At 49.8% G+C, this 14822-nt stretch overlaps 1 protein-coding gene across 9 annotated transcripts in view; it reads left to right on the forward strand.

The window, feature by feature from the left end:
- LOC144719131 (Friend leukemia integration 1 transcription factor-like) overlaps window positions 1-14822 on the forward strand; it is a 46994-nt gene that overhangs the window by 14200 nt on the left and 17972 nt on the right. For 8 of the 9 annotated variants that reach the window (XM_078594988.1, XM_078594989.1, XM_078594990.1 and 5 more), the window contains 3 exons: window positions 5822-6075; window positions 10931-11088; window positions 12987-13190. In XM_078594988.1, coding sequence (XP_078451114.1) covers window positions 5822-6075; window positions 10931-11088; window positions 12987-13190 — 616 coding nt within the window. Of the gene's footprint in view, window positions 1-5821; window positions 6076-9515; window positions 9555-10930; window positions 11089-12986; window positions 13191-14822 lie in introns of those variants that run through there. The other variant, XM_078594995.1, reaches the window with a different exon arrangement.

Consider the following 14822-nt stretch of genomic DNA (forward strand, 5'->3'; position numbering starts at 1 on the left):
AGAATATAGTATTGTCATTAGTATGACATAAGTATACCAAGTTTGCGGTCGATACCACATTGGGAAGTGGGTAATAATTGAGTTACAAGATTCGAGGATACGACAACAGCAACAGAGCAAGTTAAATAAAAGCGTGCAATAATAAAAGCGTATAAAATAAAAAAGCGTGTAATAATAATAATAAAAAAACGACAGAAACAGTCCAAAGCCACCAGCCGAGAAGATAGATTCTCGAATCGAATCCATCCCTAATATAGACACACATACACCACGTCTACACAGACAAACACTCGCTTCTATAACCTTAACAGACTATTGGGGGCAAGTGTTTGTTTAGCGAGTAAGCACCACGCCCGGGCGCCTTTGTCTCCCCTCGTGGCGATGTTAACCACGCACCGCGCCTGGGGGGGCAAGGGGGGGGGGGGGTACTCATTTGAGGCTGAGTCGACCTTGGGGAGGCCCGGGACCGTTTCAAATAACCAACGTGAACGGGAATCGAATAGAATGTATGGGTTAGGTCTGTATACAGTACGTGTTTGTGTATGCAGACCTCACCATATAACATCATCGATTCGAGAGACGTGTCGACTCATCTAACGAATGATTATTACTCACAATCGCTTCGCCAATCTACTGCCGGATTAAAGGGCCCTCGATGCTCTTCTGGGTCTATATACAAGTATTATTTATGATATGATAGTGAAATATTCGTAAGCGTGCACGGTCATGTACATTAAACGCCAACTCGCTAACGCAAAACAGATGTCACCGTGAGCGTTTCGCGTTTCGTAGTAAAAGCGTCCGCCGTGTAAATCTTAGCGGTAATGTCACTAATAATAACAACACTACGACTAACTAAGCGGTTGCTTTGCTTTCAAACGAATTACAGCGATCGAGCGCGATTATTATTATTAAAACTGCTACAAAAACGCCCCTTCCCTCTGCCTACATATGCACATCATATATATACACACACACGTATACACAATGTACACGTAAAGACTCACATAAATGTAAAGACACACAAATGCATACACATATATAAAAGACAAATATCCCCCGTGTAGCCTTGACAGACTGTAGGGGCAAGTGCTGTTAGCGAGCAGCACCTATGGAGTGTGGCCAGCACCACGCCCGGCCGCCTTTGTCTCCCCTAGTGGCGACGTTTACTACACCGCCCCAGGTACTCATTTGAGGCTGAGTCGACCTAGAGGAGGGTCCGGGGACCGGTTCAGACGATCGTCACTTGGTGTTGGCCGTGAGCAGGAATCGAACTCGGGTGGCCGGTTGCGTAGCGCTAACCACGACACTACCGCTCCCCACACATACGCATTCATACTCATACAATACACATGCTCACACAATATACATACACACACAATATACATACTCATACAATATGCATACTCACACAATATAGATACTAACAATATACATACTCACATAATATACATACTCACACAATATACATACTAACAATATATATACTCACACAATATACATACTCACACAATATTCATACTCACACAATATACATACACGCGAAGACTCGTGCATATAAATACGCATTGATAAGTACACCCGCATTGATAAGTACACCCGCATTGATAAGTACACCCGCATTGATACTCACATTCGCATACGTCCACGTTAAAGACTCGCACACAGATTCATATTCACGCACATGCGTACGTATCCGTACATAAACATGCACATTACGTATTTATGTTCACCGACAAAAACATAAGCATTCATACTCACACATACTTACACATATACGTGTAGACTTAACAGACTGTTGGGGCAAGTTGTTAGCGAGCATGACCTACGAGGGGGTGGTTGGCAAACACCACGCCCGGCCGCCTTTGTCTCCCCAGTGCCGATGTTTACACACCGCACCAGGGTAGCTGTAACATTGTAATTAATGGCCGAACGGACCTAGGGAAGGCCCAGGACCGGTTCAAGTGTTCACCACTTTTTGTTGTTGCGAAGCGGAGCGCGCTAACCATTGCGCCACCGCTCCCACCCCACGCGCTCGTAAATGAACACACAGCGATTGTGCTACCAACAGCTTCAAACAAAATATTACAAACACAACTATACACCATGCATGCAAACGAGTATATATATCGACATGTACTTGTACAATGGTGCCAATAGCTCTCTGTTAGACTCCGCACTTCTGCTATAAGTACGTTTATTTTGTCACACGGGACGATGCAACTTTTGCTCCACGAACGCTTAAAGATTTACACTCAAAATGTGTACTTTGTAAGTACGTAAGTTTAACTTCTTTCGCACCGTACGTAGCCAACCGTGCTAATCGGAGGTGCGGGGAAAGTACAAACTCAACACACACACAAACAGTTGTACGATGTGAACTTCCATTTCCACCACTATCTTACGTACACTTTTATTTTAATTGATTAAGGCGTTTACATATAAATCTGTGAAAGGGATGTCCGGAGCACGGGTTAAGCGGCACTGCCTTCTACACCCAACGTAGCAGTGACTTGCTGAGTTCGATTCCTGCCCCCCCCCACCCACCACGAACCAGCATGGGGAAGTATGGTCAAACAACCCTCACCACTGAAACGGTGTGGTGATGCCTTCATCCAGCAGTGTATAGAACATGACTGTGTACGGGGAGTGGTGGCGCAGCGGTTGTCGCATTGCGTGGACTCGTCACCGTGGGGGTGACAGCCCATTGCATTTGGAAACGACCAAGGCCTGCGCTTAGGTCCACTCAGCCTAAAATCAGTAGGTAGGTTTATCTGGTGCGACGTGTCAGTATAGGAAGTTGGAGTGGTGGTGGTGGGGGGTTGAGAGAGAAGGGTGGGGAGATAGAGACGGCTGGGGCTTGCGACGTTCTGGCCACACGACCCGTTTGCGTAAAAAAACAAATATAAGGAACTGAGTTTGTAAGTGGTGAGAAATGTGCAAGAGAAGTGACCACTAACACTCATCACATTTTCCATTAACTGCCTTAAACCAGTACATACTATAACACCCAAAAACAACACATTTGTCAATAACTACTGCTTTAAAAATGATTGTTTTTTTTTATCTAACCTATAATAGACGTTCCGTTCAACGGACCTTCTTCGGACCACAGAGACATGGAGAGCGATAATAGGGAACTCAACTATTTACATATTTACAGCAGGTCATTTTAGATCAATGATAAACTACTTTGTTGAGGTATCATTCGTGTCCAGGTCGCTTTTGAACAATAAGTTAATACCTCAGTGGGCTTGATTTGGTATGGTTTATTTTGTATTTGTATGTGTTTGGGTGATTTATTTTGCCTTTCTTGTACTTTGCACTAACTATCATCTTGTTGTACTGTTTGTCGAAGGCGTTCTTACCCGCCCCTGCTGGACATCTCTGAAATAAAAGAGCTTCATAGCTCATCGGATTCCATCTGATTCTTCCAGTATCAATACATATTCTCATTAAACCCCCTTTTATACAAAACACACAAATCAATCACCGTCGGGGTTAGCCACCGATTCTGATTATGTGACCGGCACGTGCAATGAGCCCAGTGGTTTTCTTGTGCCCGTTGCAATTGAACGGCTCAAAAAAAACACATTCAAACCACCACCACCACGTGGCACGGTTGAGCATCTTCGTGCCAGTAGCGCACAATTAAGTGGCTCTCTAACAGCACGAAGGGCCACCCACCCCCCACGTCTACGAGGCATGTACTGACTTAAGCAGCGGGTAACACCGGCGATGTTGAACGAGCACGACGTCGCACAGTGTTGCAGCGTGGGCTTACTCGCCGCACCACAGCACCATGATCCCGCCGGCAATCTCGGTTCGATTTGGGGGGCTGGGCCATGGCTAACATCAGCAGCGGTGAGTTGACCAACCGAGCACCGGACCGGCGATGGTGAAGTATGGTTAAACACCCCCCCCCCATTCCCGCTGCCTCCAAACCCCCCACCACCGAACATGGCGTGGTGGTAGCCCTTATATATATCCAGCGGTGGATTAACGGAGGGCCTCTGGAGTGGTTCGAAAATGGGAATGTTGGGATCACGTGTGAAAGGATGATTAACAACTGCGGCTCTCAGTCTTTCGCGAGATTCACACAAAACTCGTGTGAATGGACACGTTCTGAAGAGGTCTCATTCAAGTCGCGCAGTTGTGTGCCGGACTAGGCGAGTGGTCGTGTAATTGAGCTGTGCGACCGGCTGGTAAAATGGGACGTGCGGATACACACAGGGAAGAGTGCAGAGGGGAGAGGTTGCGCAATTGCTAACTGCATTGCTCATTTACATAAAGTAGTCACCCTACGTGAAGTTATGTTGTTATTTTTAAGTTGCATGCAGCACCCACGGGCCCGTCATACTCTTTGTCGTGACGAGAACCTACAATACAGCAGGTACATCTCCTCTGCAAGACCGCACTATGAGCAGGCTCTCTCAACTGCTATTCTACCCACAGCTCCATCTCTAGCCCCAAAACAGGCACACCGCCTCTGCCACTCTACTCACATCTCCTCTGCTGCTCTACTCAGACGAGAGAGCCCAGCTCGAGAAACTTCCAAGTCCCCCAATGATTTCTCAAATCTACCCCCTCTTTGAACTCTCTTCCCCGACCCCCCCACTCACCTCCCGAGCCCCCGAGAGCAACATGGAACGTTTGGCTAACGTTAGTCCAACGGTTTCCACCACGTGCCAATGCCGAGCCAACGTTGGCATTGTTTAACTGCGTCCTTGCAACATTGGCAGGTGAATCCTCTTCACCCCATTCAAGTTGGACATCTGAACACCTGTGAAAAGAAGTTTTATTGGTCATCGGATTCCTCCAAGATAAATGAATATTCTGATTCTGAAATTCCCCTCTCTGTCCCTGAACTCCATCCACATGGCAGCCTCCTGTTACTCTGCTATATTTGTCCCTCGGGTCTTCACCTCCGCCATACACTGCTCCTGTTTTCGGACGCCATGGTGACGAGATGTTAACTACCTTGTCTGGTGTACAGGAGGTCGTGGGTTCGATCTCGACGCTGACGATGCCTGTTGTATATTTGGAGTTTGCGTGTTTTTCTCCCCCTGGTCGCGTGCATTTTTCTCCGGGTCCTCCGATCTCTCCCTCCACATTTATAAACATGTGTTTCAGAGTATTTGGTTCCCATACATTTACACATGATAAGCCACTTCGTTGAGCTATCATTTGTGCCCAGATCGCTTCTGAAAAAGAGCTACATAGCTCAGTGGGCCTTACCTGGTAAAATAAAAAAAATAGTTTATTGTTTTTATAGTCTAGTTTTTTCCGATCACCCATCACTTTTTGCAGGTGCCATGCTTCCTCATACAGTAGCCGAAGTACATTCAATCCGCGATTGACTGGGTGCGTCACTACGATACATGGGTGCAGAGCGGCGGGTCATTACATATCAGAACCATGAGAGATGGCGACGGCTTGGGTAAGCCTTGATGGCATGTGGCTCGGAACTGTTGGGCCATCTTTGGTCCAACGTTCCATGTTTACTGGGAAGGCTGCTGCTGCAGATGATGATCCTGCTCCTGCTACAGATGATGTTGATGATGATTCTGCTGCTGCTGCTGATAATTTTGTGGCCGCTGATAATCCTGCTTCTGCTGCAGATGAGGATAATTCTGCTGCTGCTACTGATAATAATGTTCCTGCTCCAGCTACTGATGATGATCCTGTTGATGCTACTCGTGACGATATCCTGCTGCTGCTAATGATGATGATGATCCTGCTGCGGCTGCTGCTACTGATGATGATCCTGCTGCTTCTATTACTGATGCTGACGATGCGGCGTGCGATCTGCCCTTCGCAGGAAGCGCTGTCCGTCGTGAGTGACGACCAAGCCCTCTTCGTCGATTCGCCCGCGTACGTGTCCTCGGCGCTCCAGGGCACGGCGGGCGCGCCCGTGGGTGTCCCCTCTTCGCTCCTCAAGGGAGAGATGACCGCCTCGGCTCCCGGTGAATTCACGCAGGGTGGCCGGCTGAGCCCTCTTCCCCAGACCGAGTGGTTGGCGCAGGGCGGGCGCGTGAGCATCAAGCGAGAGTACGAGCACATCAACGGCAGCAGGTGACTGGCGACGTTCGGTGTCCCGTTGTTGTTGCTGTTGTTGATTTGTTGATTTGTTGATTTGTTGTCAATCGCGGGTTGCCGAGCACGGAGGCACGCGCGGCTAAGTAACGTGCAGCACCGTTAAAGTTGGGAGCGATAAGCGTTAGCGCGTTTTTAGATTTATTAAGCAAGATTATTATTATTTCTACTACTGTGCAGTATAGGAACTTAGGGAAAGAGACGAGAGTGGGTGTGCTGGTTTGACCTGCAGTGTGGTGAGTGTGCAAGTGGGTGAGTGAGTGAGTGAGTGGGCGAGTGAATGAGTTGGTGAGCGAGTTAGTTTGTGAGTATGTTAGTGAGAAGGTGGGTGGGTGGGGGAGTAAGTGAGTGAGTAAGTGGGTGAGTGAGTGACTGATTGTGTTGGTGTGACCTGCAGTGTGGTGAGTGGCTGAGTGAGTTAGTGAGTGGGTGAGTGAGTGAGTGGGTAAGTGAGTGAGTGGCTGAGTGAGTGGGTGAGTGTGCGAGTGTGTGAGCGGGTGAGTGAATGTGCTGTTGTGGGTGCCAGAGTATCTGAGTGATGTTCATGGGAACAGTAACCGTGCTAGCAGTAGCAGCGATGGAAGAGTCATAGGGAGGTGACTAACCGACGGTGAGTGATTTGTGTTTTCTTAAAAAGGGGATTTCATCTGAATCAGAGTATTTATTTATGCTGGATGAATCCGATGAGCTATGAAGCTCTTTTTCACAGATGTCCTGTAGAGGTGGGTAAGAACGTGATGACAAACAGTACAACAACATGATGGTAGTGGAAAGTACAATAAAGGTAAACATCACCGAAATAAAACTAAACCCTCCCCATCACACCAGGCAAAGCCCACTGAGGTATTAACTTGTTTTTCAGAAACGACCTGGCCACAAATGATAGCTCAACAAAGTGGACCATCATTTGGACATTTATAGCGCCAAAATAATCTCAATAATCTCAATTGTGGAGGGAAAATGGCATGATGGCCACGATAACTCTCGTGCAGATGATCCAATACTACCCAGCCCGCAGTGCACAGTTGGACATTGTGAAAAAGAGCTTCACAGCTCAGCAGATTCCTCCAGGGTACGTACAAATTCTGATTCTGTTCATTTTTGTCGTTGTTGCTACGAGGGCCTTACCGATGATTTGATAGCTGGTGAAATGCATTAAAGGGTTGGGCCAAACATTGGAGACACAAACCAGAGTAAAACAATTAATGACTAGCTGCAACTCCGCGCTAGGATACGCACAGCTGCGTGCAGATCGAGTCCCGGTCCCAGGTCCAGGCGCTAAAGTCAGACAAATGCAGGAAACGGGAACGCGGTGTTGACATTTTGCTTTGAGGCCAGACAATGCGATTTGCTCGGAGCGGGTTTTTTTGCGCTGCTGTTATTGTGCGTTCGCGCGCGTACCAGCCCGAGTGCGTAAACACGGCCTGGGATTGCTCACGGTCACTCTCGTGACGAGGGGGGGGGTGAAGGCGCTAAACACAATGGTCTGAACTGGAACGCGCTACGTATGTCACTCGGTGCTGCGGTGAAAGTGGGAGATTGTGAGCTTTTCGTATCCGCGTTCAAGCAACAACAGAAAGAGTGAATGTTTACATTCGCAACGTGATTCGGTAATGTACGACCGGGATGTACTGGGTGTTCAAAAGGGGTATTGTCCATTATACTTATTTACAGTTTCTTTGTCAGTCCGCTAGAATGAAAGGCCAGGCATGGGTCGTCTGACCATACTTCACCAAGCTGATCATTGGTCGTTACGTCAAAGGGTTTTCCAGGACAGGTTCAGATATCACTTTACATTGATCTTAGCCGTGGCCGGGAATCTAACTCAGGCAGCCGGGTTCAGAGCGTAATGTGCTAACCACTGCACCACCGCTCCCCCCCAAAATATTTCATTAAGGGTTCATAATTAGACAGCAGAATGATCCAGGTGGGTAACAACGCATTTGGTATTGCGATTATCCGTGCATATGGAAAAACACCACCAGTATTTCCTGAACAAGTGCATATTGTAGTCCTCTTGTCTTAGGCGACCATTGAAATATATTTGAGCAAATGTGACCGACTGACTGCGGCAACGTTGATGCAAACTGTGGACTAGTTTTGTCCTCATTGTGACTCATTAGCACGGCGCAGTCACCATTGGTCACGGTTGCCTATCACTGCACCACTGCTGCTGTCAGCTGGTCGAATGCGCTCAAATTTGTTCTGACGGTGATTGAAGACAAGCGGACTACAATGCACCTCTTCAGGAAAAGCCGATTGTGTTCTTCTTTCTGCTTGCATGACGCACAGAGGCCGTGCCCTCTCGATGCGTGTGTCGCTAGAAATGCGCGGGTCTCTGGGTTATTGCTCCCTGACGATGGGGGCTTTCTCATCGTTTACAGACGTGAATATTTCATCGGCTTGTCATCCTTGCACGCGTCCTCCGCGGTGTCGAGATTTGGAAGAGTCCCAGCCGTTGGCCAACGTCTAGGCTGTGACCAATTAGAATTATTTCTGATCCGTATGACTGAAGATCCACTGAAGCATTTTCAGTGTAGCGACTTATATCCACCTACCTACCTCTTTGTCTGTCTGGTGCCATTCTCCTGACGATGTCCAGGATGGACGTTGTTCACCTTAAATACGTGAGCAATATGCTGACAACGTTTCCAACAGTGCGGTTAAAAACTACCGTCTTGTGATTCTCTCATAATGAATGATACCTTCGAGAGCACCCTTACAATTCGTAAGGGCAACAGCATCGATGCAGTATCGCGTGTTGACTTTATTTTGCCCATTTAAGCACGCGCGTATGTCTGATTGGTGTCGTTGGCATTCGCGGACAATTTGTCAGGCACGTGCGAGAGGCGTTTGACTTTGCTCGTCGCTCGTATTCTTGTCTCCGTTTGTACGTCATGTGTGTGCAAGTTGAACTTCTTTCGGCACTGTAACGTGGCCAACCGTGCTCATCAGAGGTGCGGGGGGAAGGACAACTAAAACTAAACAGATGAGTTTTTCAATCCAGGTGATTTAAAAGTGCACAGTTCCCAGTGGCTTCCGAATATCGGAAGGAAGAGGGTTGAAGTGCATCTGAAAGTGCGAGATGCGGTGGCCGCCTCTGTTGTGTGTTGGCTGCGTACAGCCATATTTGTCCATCCATCGCTGAATGAGGGCCACCCCACGCCATGTGGGTTGTGTGTTGGGGGGGGGGGTGTTTATTTGACCATACTTGACCATGCTGGTCTGTGCAGGTTGGTAAAGGCGAGGAAGTGTAGACGTTGGAGCGGACAAAAAAACTATGGATTTTTCATCACCCTCCTCTGCCCGCAACGTAGCCTCCCAGCAGCCTATTGTCACGCACGGTGGTCACCCATTCGAGCGTTATCCAGGCTCAAATCTGCTGAGCTTATTAAAACTATTATTTATTTTTTTACCAGGTAACGCCCGCCACCAAGAGCTCCTGCATACCAGTCGAGGTAGTTAACATCTCGCCACCGTGGCGCCCTATGAGATGGACCTGACAAGATTGGGTACATTCAAGGTGGCTTGGTCACTAAGGTGGCACAGTCTATATAATAATAAATAAGTGAACGCAATCGGCGTGTTCCCGCTCCGATAGCGACGTGCGTGTGCCAATGTTCGCCGTTTTTTTACACTTCTGTTGAGAAACTATGTGTGAATACAGTGTGCGACTTCTGCTTTTCTCTAACCAACCCACCGTACGTCGCGTGGGCTCAGTTGAATTCTGCTTTCTCGGGACCAGATGAGGGGTTGAACAAAAAAAAATCCACACCCCTTTTTGGAACATGGTGGACGGTGACAAACGTATGGTGGGCGCTAACCCCACCATTTGGCTTTACTGAGCCGTCAATGGAAATTTCACATTCTCGTGACGAGGCCCAGAGTAACTTTCCGAGGAGGGCCCAATGTTTGATTTGCCAAACAAATAAGAAAAACTAGTGCTAGTTTTAGTGACCCGCACTAGATGATGGGTTGAGTTGACCCCCAATTAGGATTAGAACTGTGTTTCAATTTGGAGTTGTGCACTCAGATTGACACTTAGTCAATGAATGCATATTATTGATGATGATTATCATATGATTATACTTATCTGTGAAAGCCTTACTAAGTCTCAAGACTCTTTTGCAGGAGCATTTTATCTTGCAATGTTTGACCAATGCCCTTGCATTGCACGCTGAGGAGGGCTAAGAAACAAGAGTACGCAAATAAAACCCACCACACCTACAAAGGGGATAACATTCATCGGTCCACACGGATGGGTTCACGAACCCCCACCCCCTCCATCTCCACCCCCTTGTTGTACTGCCATCCTTCAGCTGCTCTCACAGCCCAGCGAGTTTCACAAATCTCTGTGTGATCCATCAACCCTGCTCGATGTTCCCGCACGGCGCCCTCTTTGCCAATCCACTGCTGGATGAGGGCCACGGGACTTATTTCATCATTCTTCGCCATGCTGGTCACAGTGTGGGCTGATGATGGTGGGGAGCAGAAACGCTGGAGCGTAGTACAGTACAACAGTAGCTTTTGCCCAATTCCCTCTGCTGGTGTTGTAGACCCACAGCTGCCCCTAACACCCACGTTATGCATGGCAGTCACCCAACCAAGGCCTATCCAGGCTCATTCCTGCTTAGCTCCTGGAAAGATTTGTTCTTCTTGTGAGCACAAGGCACTCAATTGCTACCCGAATGAAAAAATGTATTTAACCATGATAAGCAACGTCATATTGCTCTCGTGACCATGCTGTCCCATTCGCACACTCTCTCTGACACTCTCACTCTCTCTCTCACTCTCTCGCTTTATCTAACTCTCCCTCTCACTCAATCTCTTGCAGGGAGTCGCCGGTTGATTGCAGCGTGACCAAGCGAGCTAAGATGCCTGCGCCGGGCGCGGTGGAGGCGTCGCAGCCGGGGTACGGCGGCTACCTGGACGACAAGGGGCTGCCGCCGCCCAACACAACGGCCAGCGAGCGTCGGGTCATTGTACCGGCCGGTACGGACTATGCAAAGCATGCGTCGCTTTCTCTACATTATAACAATGGCAAGAAAAAAAAACAATCATCACGTTGAATTTGGTCGTGCGCTTTTGTTTGGCTTAAGAATTCTAGATTTGAAGCTTTCGTGACTGCAAGGATTCATACTCTTAGATCTTTTCGGTAAAGTCGCGTAGGTAAATAATAAATAATTAAGTAAATAATAAAATTATTATGAGAAATAATAGAAATAAAATAATAAATCACGACGTTTCGGAGGCAACACAAGCTTCCGTCTTCAGGTGGAACAGTCACAGCACAATTGCTGTATCAAGTAAAGAGAAATCCCAAGAGACCCGACCTTTTATATACCGGCTGAGGGGGGGAGGAGACAGGGAGGGCTTAAGAATGTATATAGCAATAAACAACAGCCACCGTGACGGTGACGTCACCACGGCGCCCGTGCCAGACCAGGTGCGCTTTGAGGCCACGTGAAGTGGTCACAGGACAGACCCAGCAGGTGCGGGTTGGCCGACTGAGTTGACTGGCAGATGCACCAGCTGTGTCCTCCTCCTATGCCAACTTGTGCTGAACCTCACTCTCGTATGTCGAGCGAGTGGGAAGTGCTACCCTCTAATGTGTGCGGAACAGAGGTCACTTGAAGAGGAGGTCTCACAGGTAGCTCTGTGATATCCGCTTCCATCGGCCGTTCTTCCAACACAAATCATTGCGCTGGTCTGCGAGATATATCCTGCGTCATGGCATCTTTTCGTGATGTGACACCGACAATGCAATTGTGGGAAAAAATTTGCATGCTGCCAATAACACAATCGGAATGAAACTGGCTACAACAAACAACTGCAATGTAGGCAAATAATGCCTTGCAGCCTCTGTTTACCACGCAGCGATTCAACACCGTGCAGTTTGTTGATGGTCGCCCCATTAAGTCTCTCTCTTTCTCGCTCTCTCCCTTCTCGTACGACATTCAAATTCCCAACGTGGAGCATGGCATTGTAACGACCGCTTGTCGAGTTTGCTTCTCCGTTGTTTGCCGGCATCACGAGTCGCTCGACGCGTCGCGTTCGTGCCTCGCCTTGCGAGCCGACTGCACAAACCGCACCTCCGATTAGCGCGCTTGGCTACGTACGGTGCGACGGAAGTTAATCATACATACGCACAAATAACGACGGTCACCGTATCGCGCGGCGCTTTAAGGTGCGTTTCTGCGGCCGTCTGGAATGCGAATACTTCCGATATTAGGGAAGCCACTGGAGTTATGCACTTTTAAAACGAAATGTAAAAAACATTTTTTAGAGGTCTCTACGCTAGAGCAGTGCACACGGGTCACACTCAGGTCACACAGAGGTCACACAGAGGTCACACACAGGTCAAACGAACATGAGCCACACGAGTGCCCGGTCACCACTCAGTCTCGTTAAAAGCTACGTCCCATTACCCATTTTGTATTTAGTTTGTAGTCCTTCCCCCCGCACCTTCGATTGGCACAGTTTACTACTTTACAGTGCGAAAGAAATTCAACATACGTACGTGTACAATGACAAAGATCCCCTATATAGCCTTAACAGACTGTTGGGGCAAGTGCTGTTAGCGAGCACCTATGAAGGCTGGCAGGGCAGACGAGGGGGTGGGTGGCCAACGCCACGCCCGGCCGCCTTTGTCTCCCCAGTGGCGATGTTTACACACCTCATCAGGTGCTTATTTGAGGTAGAGTCGACGTAGGGGAGGCCCAGGACCAATTCAAATAATCGTCACCGGTGTTGGCCATGTGCGGGAATCGGAACTCGGGTTGCTGGGTTCATAGCGCAGTGTGTTTTCCGCTGCACCACTGCGTCTCATACACCCCAACACATTCATGTGTTCCACGGTCACCTTCCCCCCCCCCCTTGCCCGCTCGCAGACCCGACCCTGTGGACACCTGAGCACGTGCGCCAGTGGCTCGAGTGGGCTGTGAAGGAGTACGGCCTCCTGGAGGTGGAGCCGGCTCTTTTCCAGGCCGTGGACGGCAAGGAGCTGTGCAAGATGAGCAAGGAGGACCTCATGCGCCTCACGACGGCCTACAACGCCGAAGTGCTGCTGTCGCACTTGAACTACCTCAGGGAAAGTGAGTGGCCTCCTCGCGGCCGGGTAGGCCGGGGCGGGCGGGTGGGTGCGTCGGATCGTTCGTCGCAGAGGGCGGGTGCCGGACGGGTCGATGGCCAGGTCGCTGGTCAGGCCGATGGTGTTGTGTCTGGTCAGGTTGATGGTCAATTCGCTAGCCACATCGATGGTCGGGTTGATGGTCAGTTCGATGGTCAGGTCGTTGGTCAGACTGCCGGCCGACTCGATGGACGTGTCGTGGAGTCCCACAGCCGCCCACTGGAAAATTGCCACGTCGGCGAATTGGCTCCTGACGATTTAATCAGGGCACGCGAGACAACAGTGGAATTCTTCAGAACGAAGAGCACCCTTGGGGTGGAAAGGGCCCCGTGATGGATTTAGACGGGGGGGGGGGGGTCACAGAGAGAGTCTATTCAGTGACGCAACTTCTGTTCACACGTTGGGTCGCGAGCGCCTCTTGATTTCCGTCGCTTGTGTTGCGTCGCTTGTGATCTTTAAGAACGGTGTCGTGGCAAATGACCTGGACGACCCAAATTTGTTGTTATTGCTTTAGAATGTGGCAGTAGATAACCGTCGGGTGATTAATAAAATTAGTTGCACAATCGGTGTGGCCCACACCCGTTACCAAGGTGCCCCTCGATTTAAGGCGACTGCGACACATTCAAACGCGTTCACGGGGGGAGACGCAAATGTCACGGAGCTCGGTGGGGGGGGGGCGAAGGTTTCCACGCGAGAGGACACGGCGGTGGCGCTAGAGCCACGTGCCCGCAGGTCACATGCCACAGGGTCACACGAACAAGAGCCGCACGAGTGCCCGACCACCGTTCAGTCCGGTCACAAAAAGCTACGTCTCAGTCAGCCGCGCGGTGACACGTTAATCCACACGATGCGTTAACCCACACGATACGTTAGCCCACACGATGCGTTAGCACACGCGATGCGTTAGCCCACGCGTACACGTCACCGCACGCGATACGTTCGTTTAAAATGACGAAGGGACCTTCGTTAACCCCCCTGCCTTGTTTGGGACCTCTTTCTCCGGACGCTTTTAACTCTACCTCTGTATTCTCTTCCTGCTTATCGGACGTTTAAAAACAAGAGGTAAGAATACACTGCATGCCCCCCACCATCCGCCGCCACATCAACCGACCGGTGCCCTCTGGCCATCCCGCATCCCCGCGTCCCCGCATGCTCAATAACTGTTGACGAGAGATGTCCTCACTCGCAGCTTCTGGCCGCTAAAATTCGAACGCCGCCACTGCGCTGGCCTCCTCCTGGTGTCTTGGCGCTCCCTCACTCCTTGCCGCGAACGCCCCCATTCATCTCCTCCGCTCGGTGCACGGTCGCCCTAGGAAAAGACCCGGTGGGTTGGTGAGTGGGTGGGTGAGTTAGTGGGTGGGTTGGTGAGTGGGTGGGTGGGTTGGTGAGTGGGTGGGTGGGTAGGTGAGTGGGTGGGTGGGTTGGTGAGTGGGTGGGTGGGTTGGTGAGTGGGTGGGTGGGTTGGTGAGTGGGTGGGTGGGTGTGCGCTGGAGAGAGCAGGGTGGGGAGAGGTTCTTGGGGTGGCGGTGGTGGGGTTGAGGCGGAGGGGAGGGGGAAGGACGAGAGGGCTGGATTTTTTTCCGTCAAAAGTTGAATG

The sequence above is a fragment of the Lampetra planeri genome, chromosome 5 (assembly GCF_965212315.1).
Source record: "Lampetra planeri chromosome 5, kcLamPlan1.2.h2, whole genome shotgun sequence".
Classification (NCBI taxonomy): Eukaryota; Metazoa; Chordata; class Hyperoartia; order Petromyzontiformes; family Petromyzontidae; genus Lampetra; species Lampetra planeri.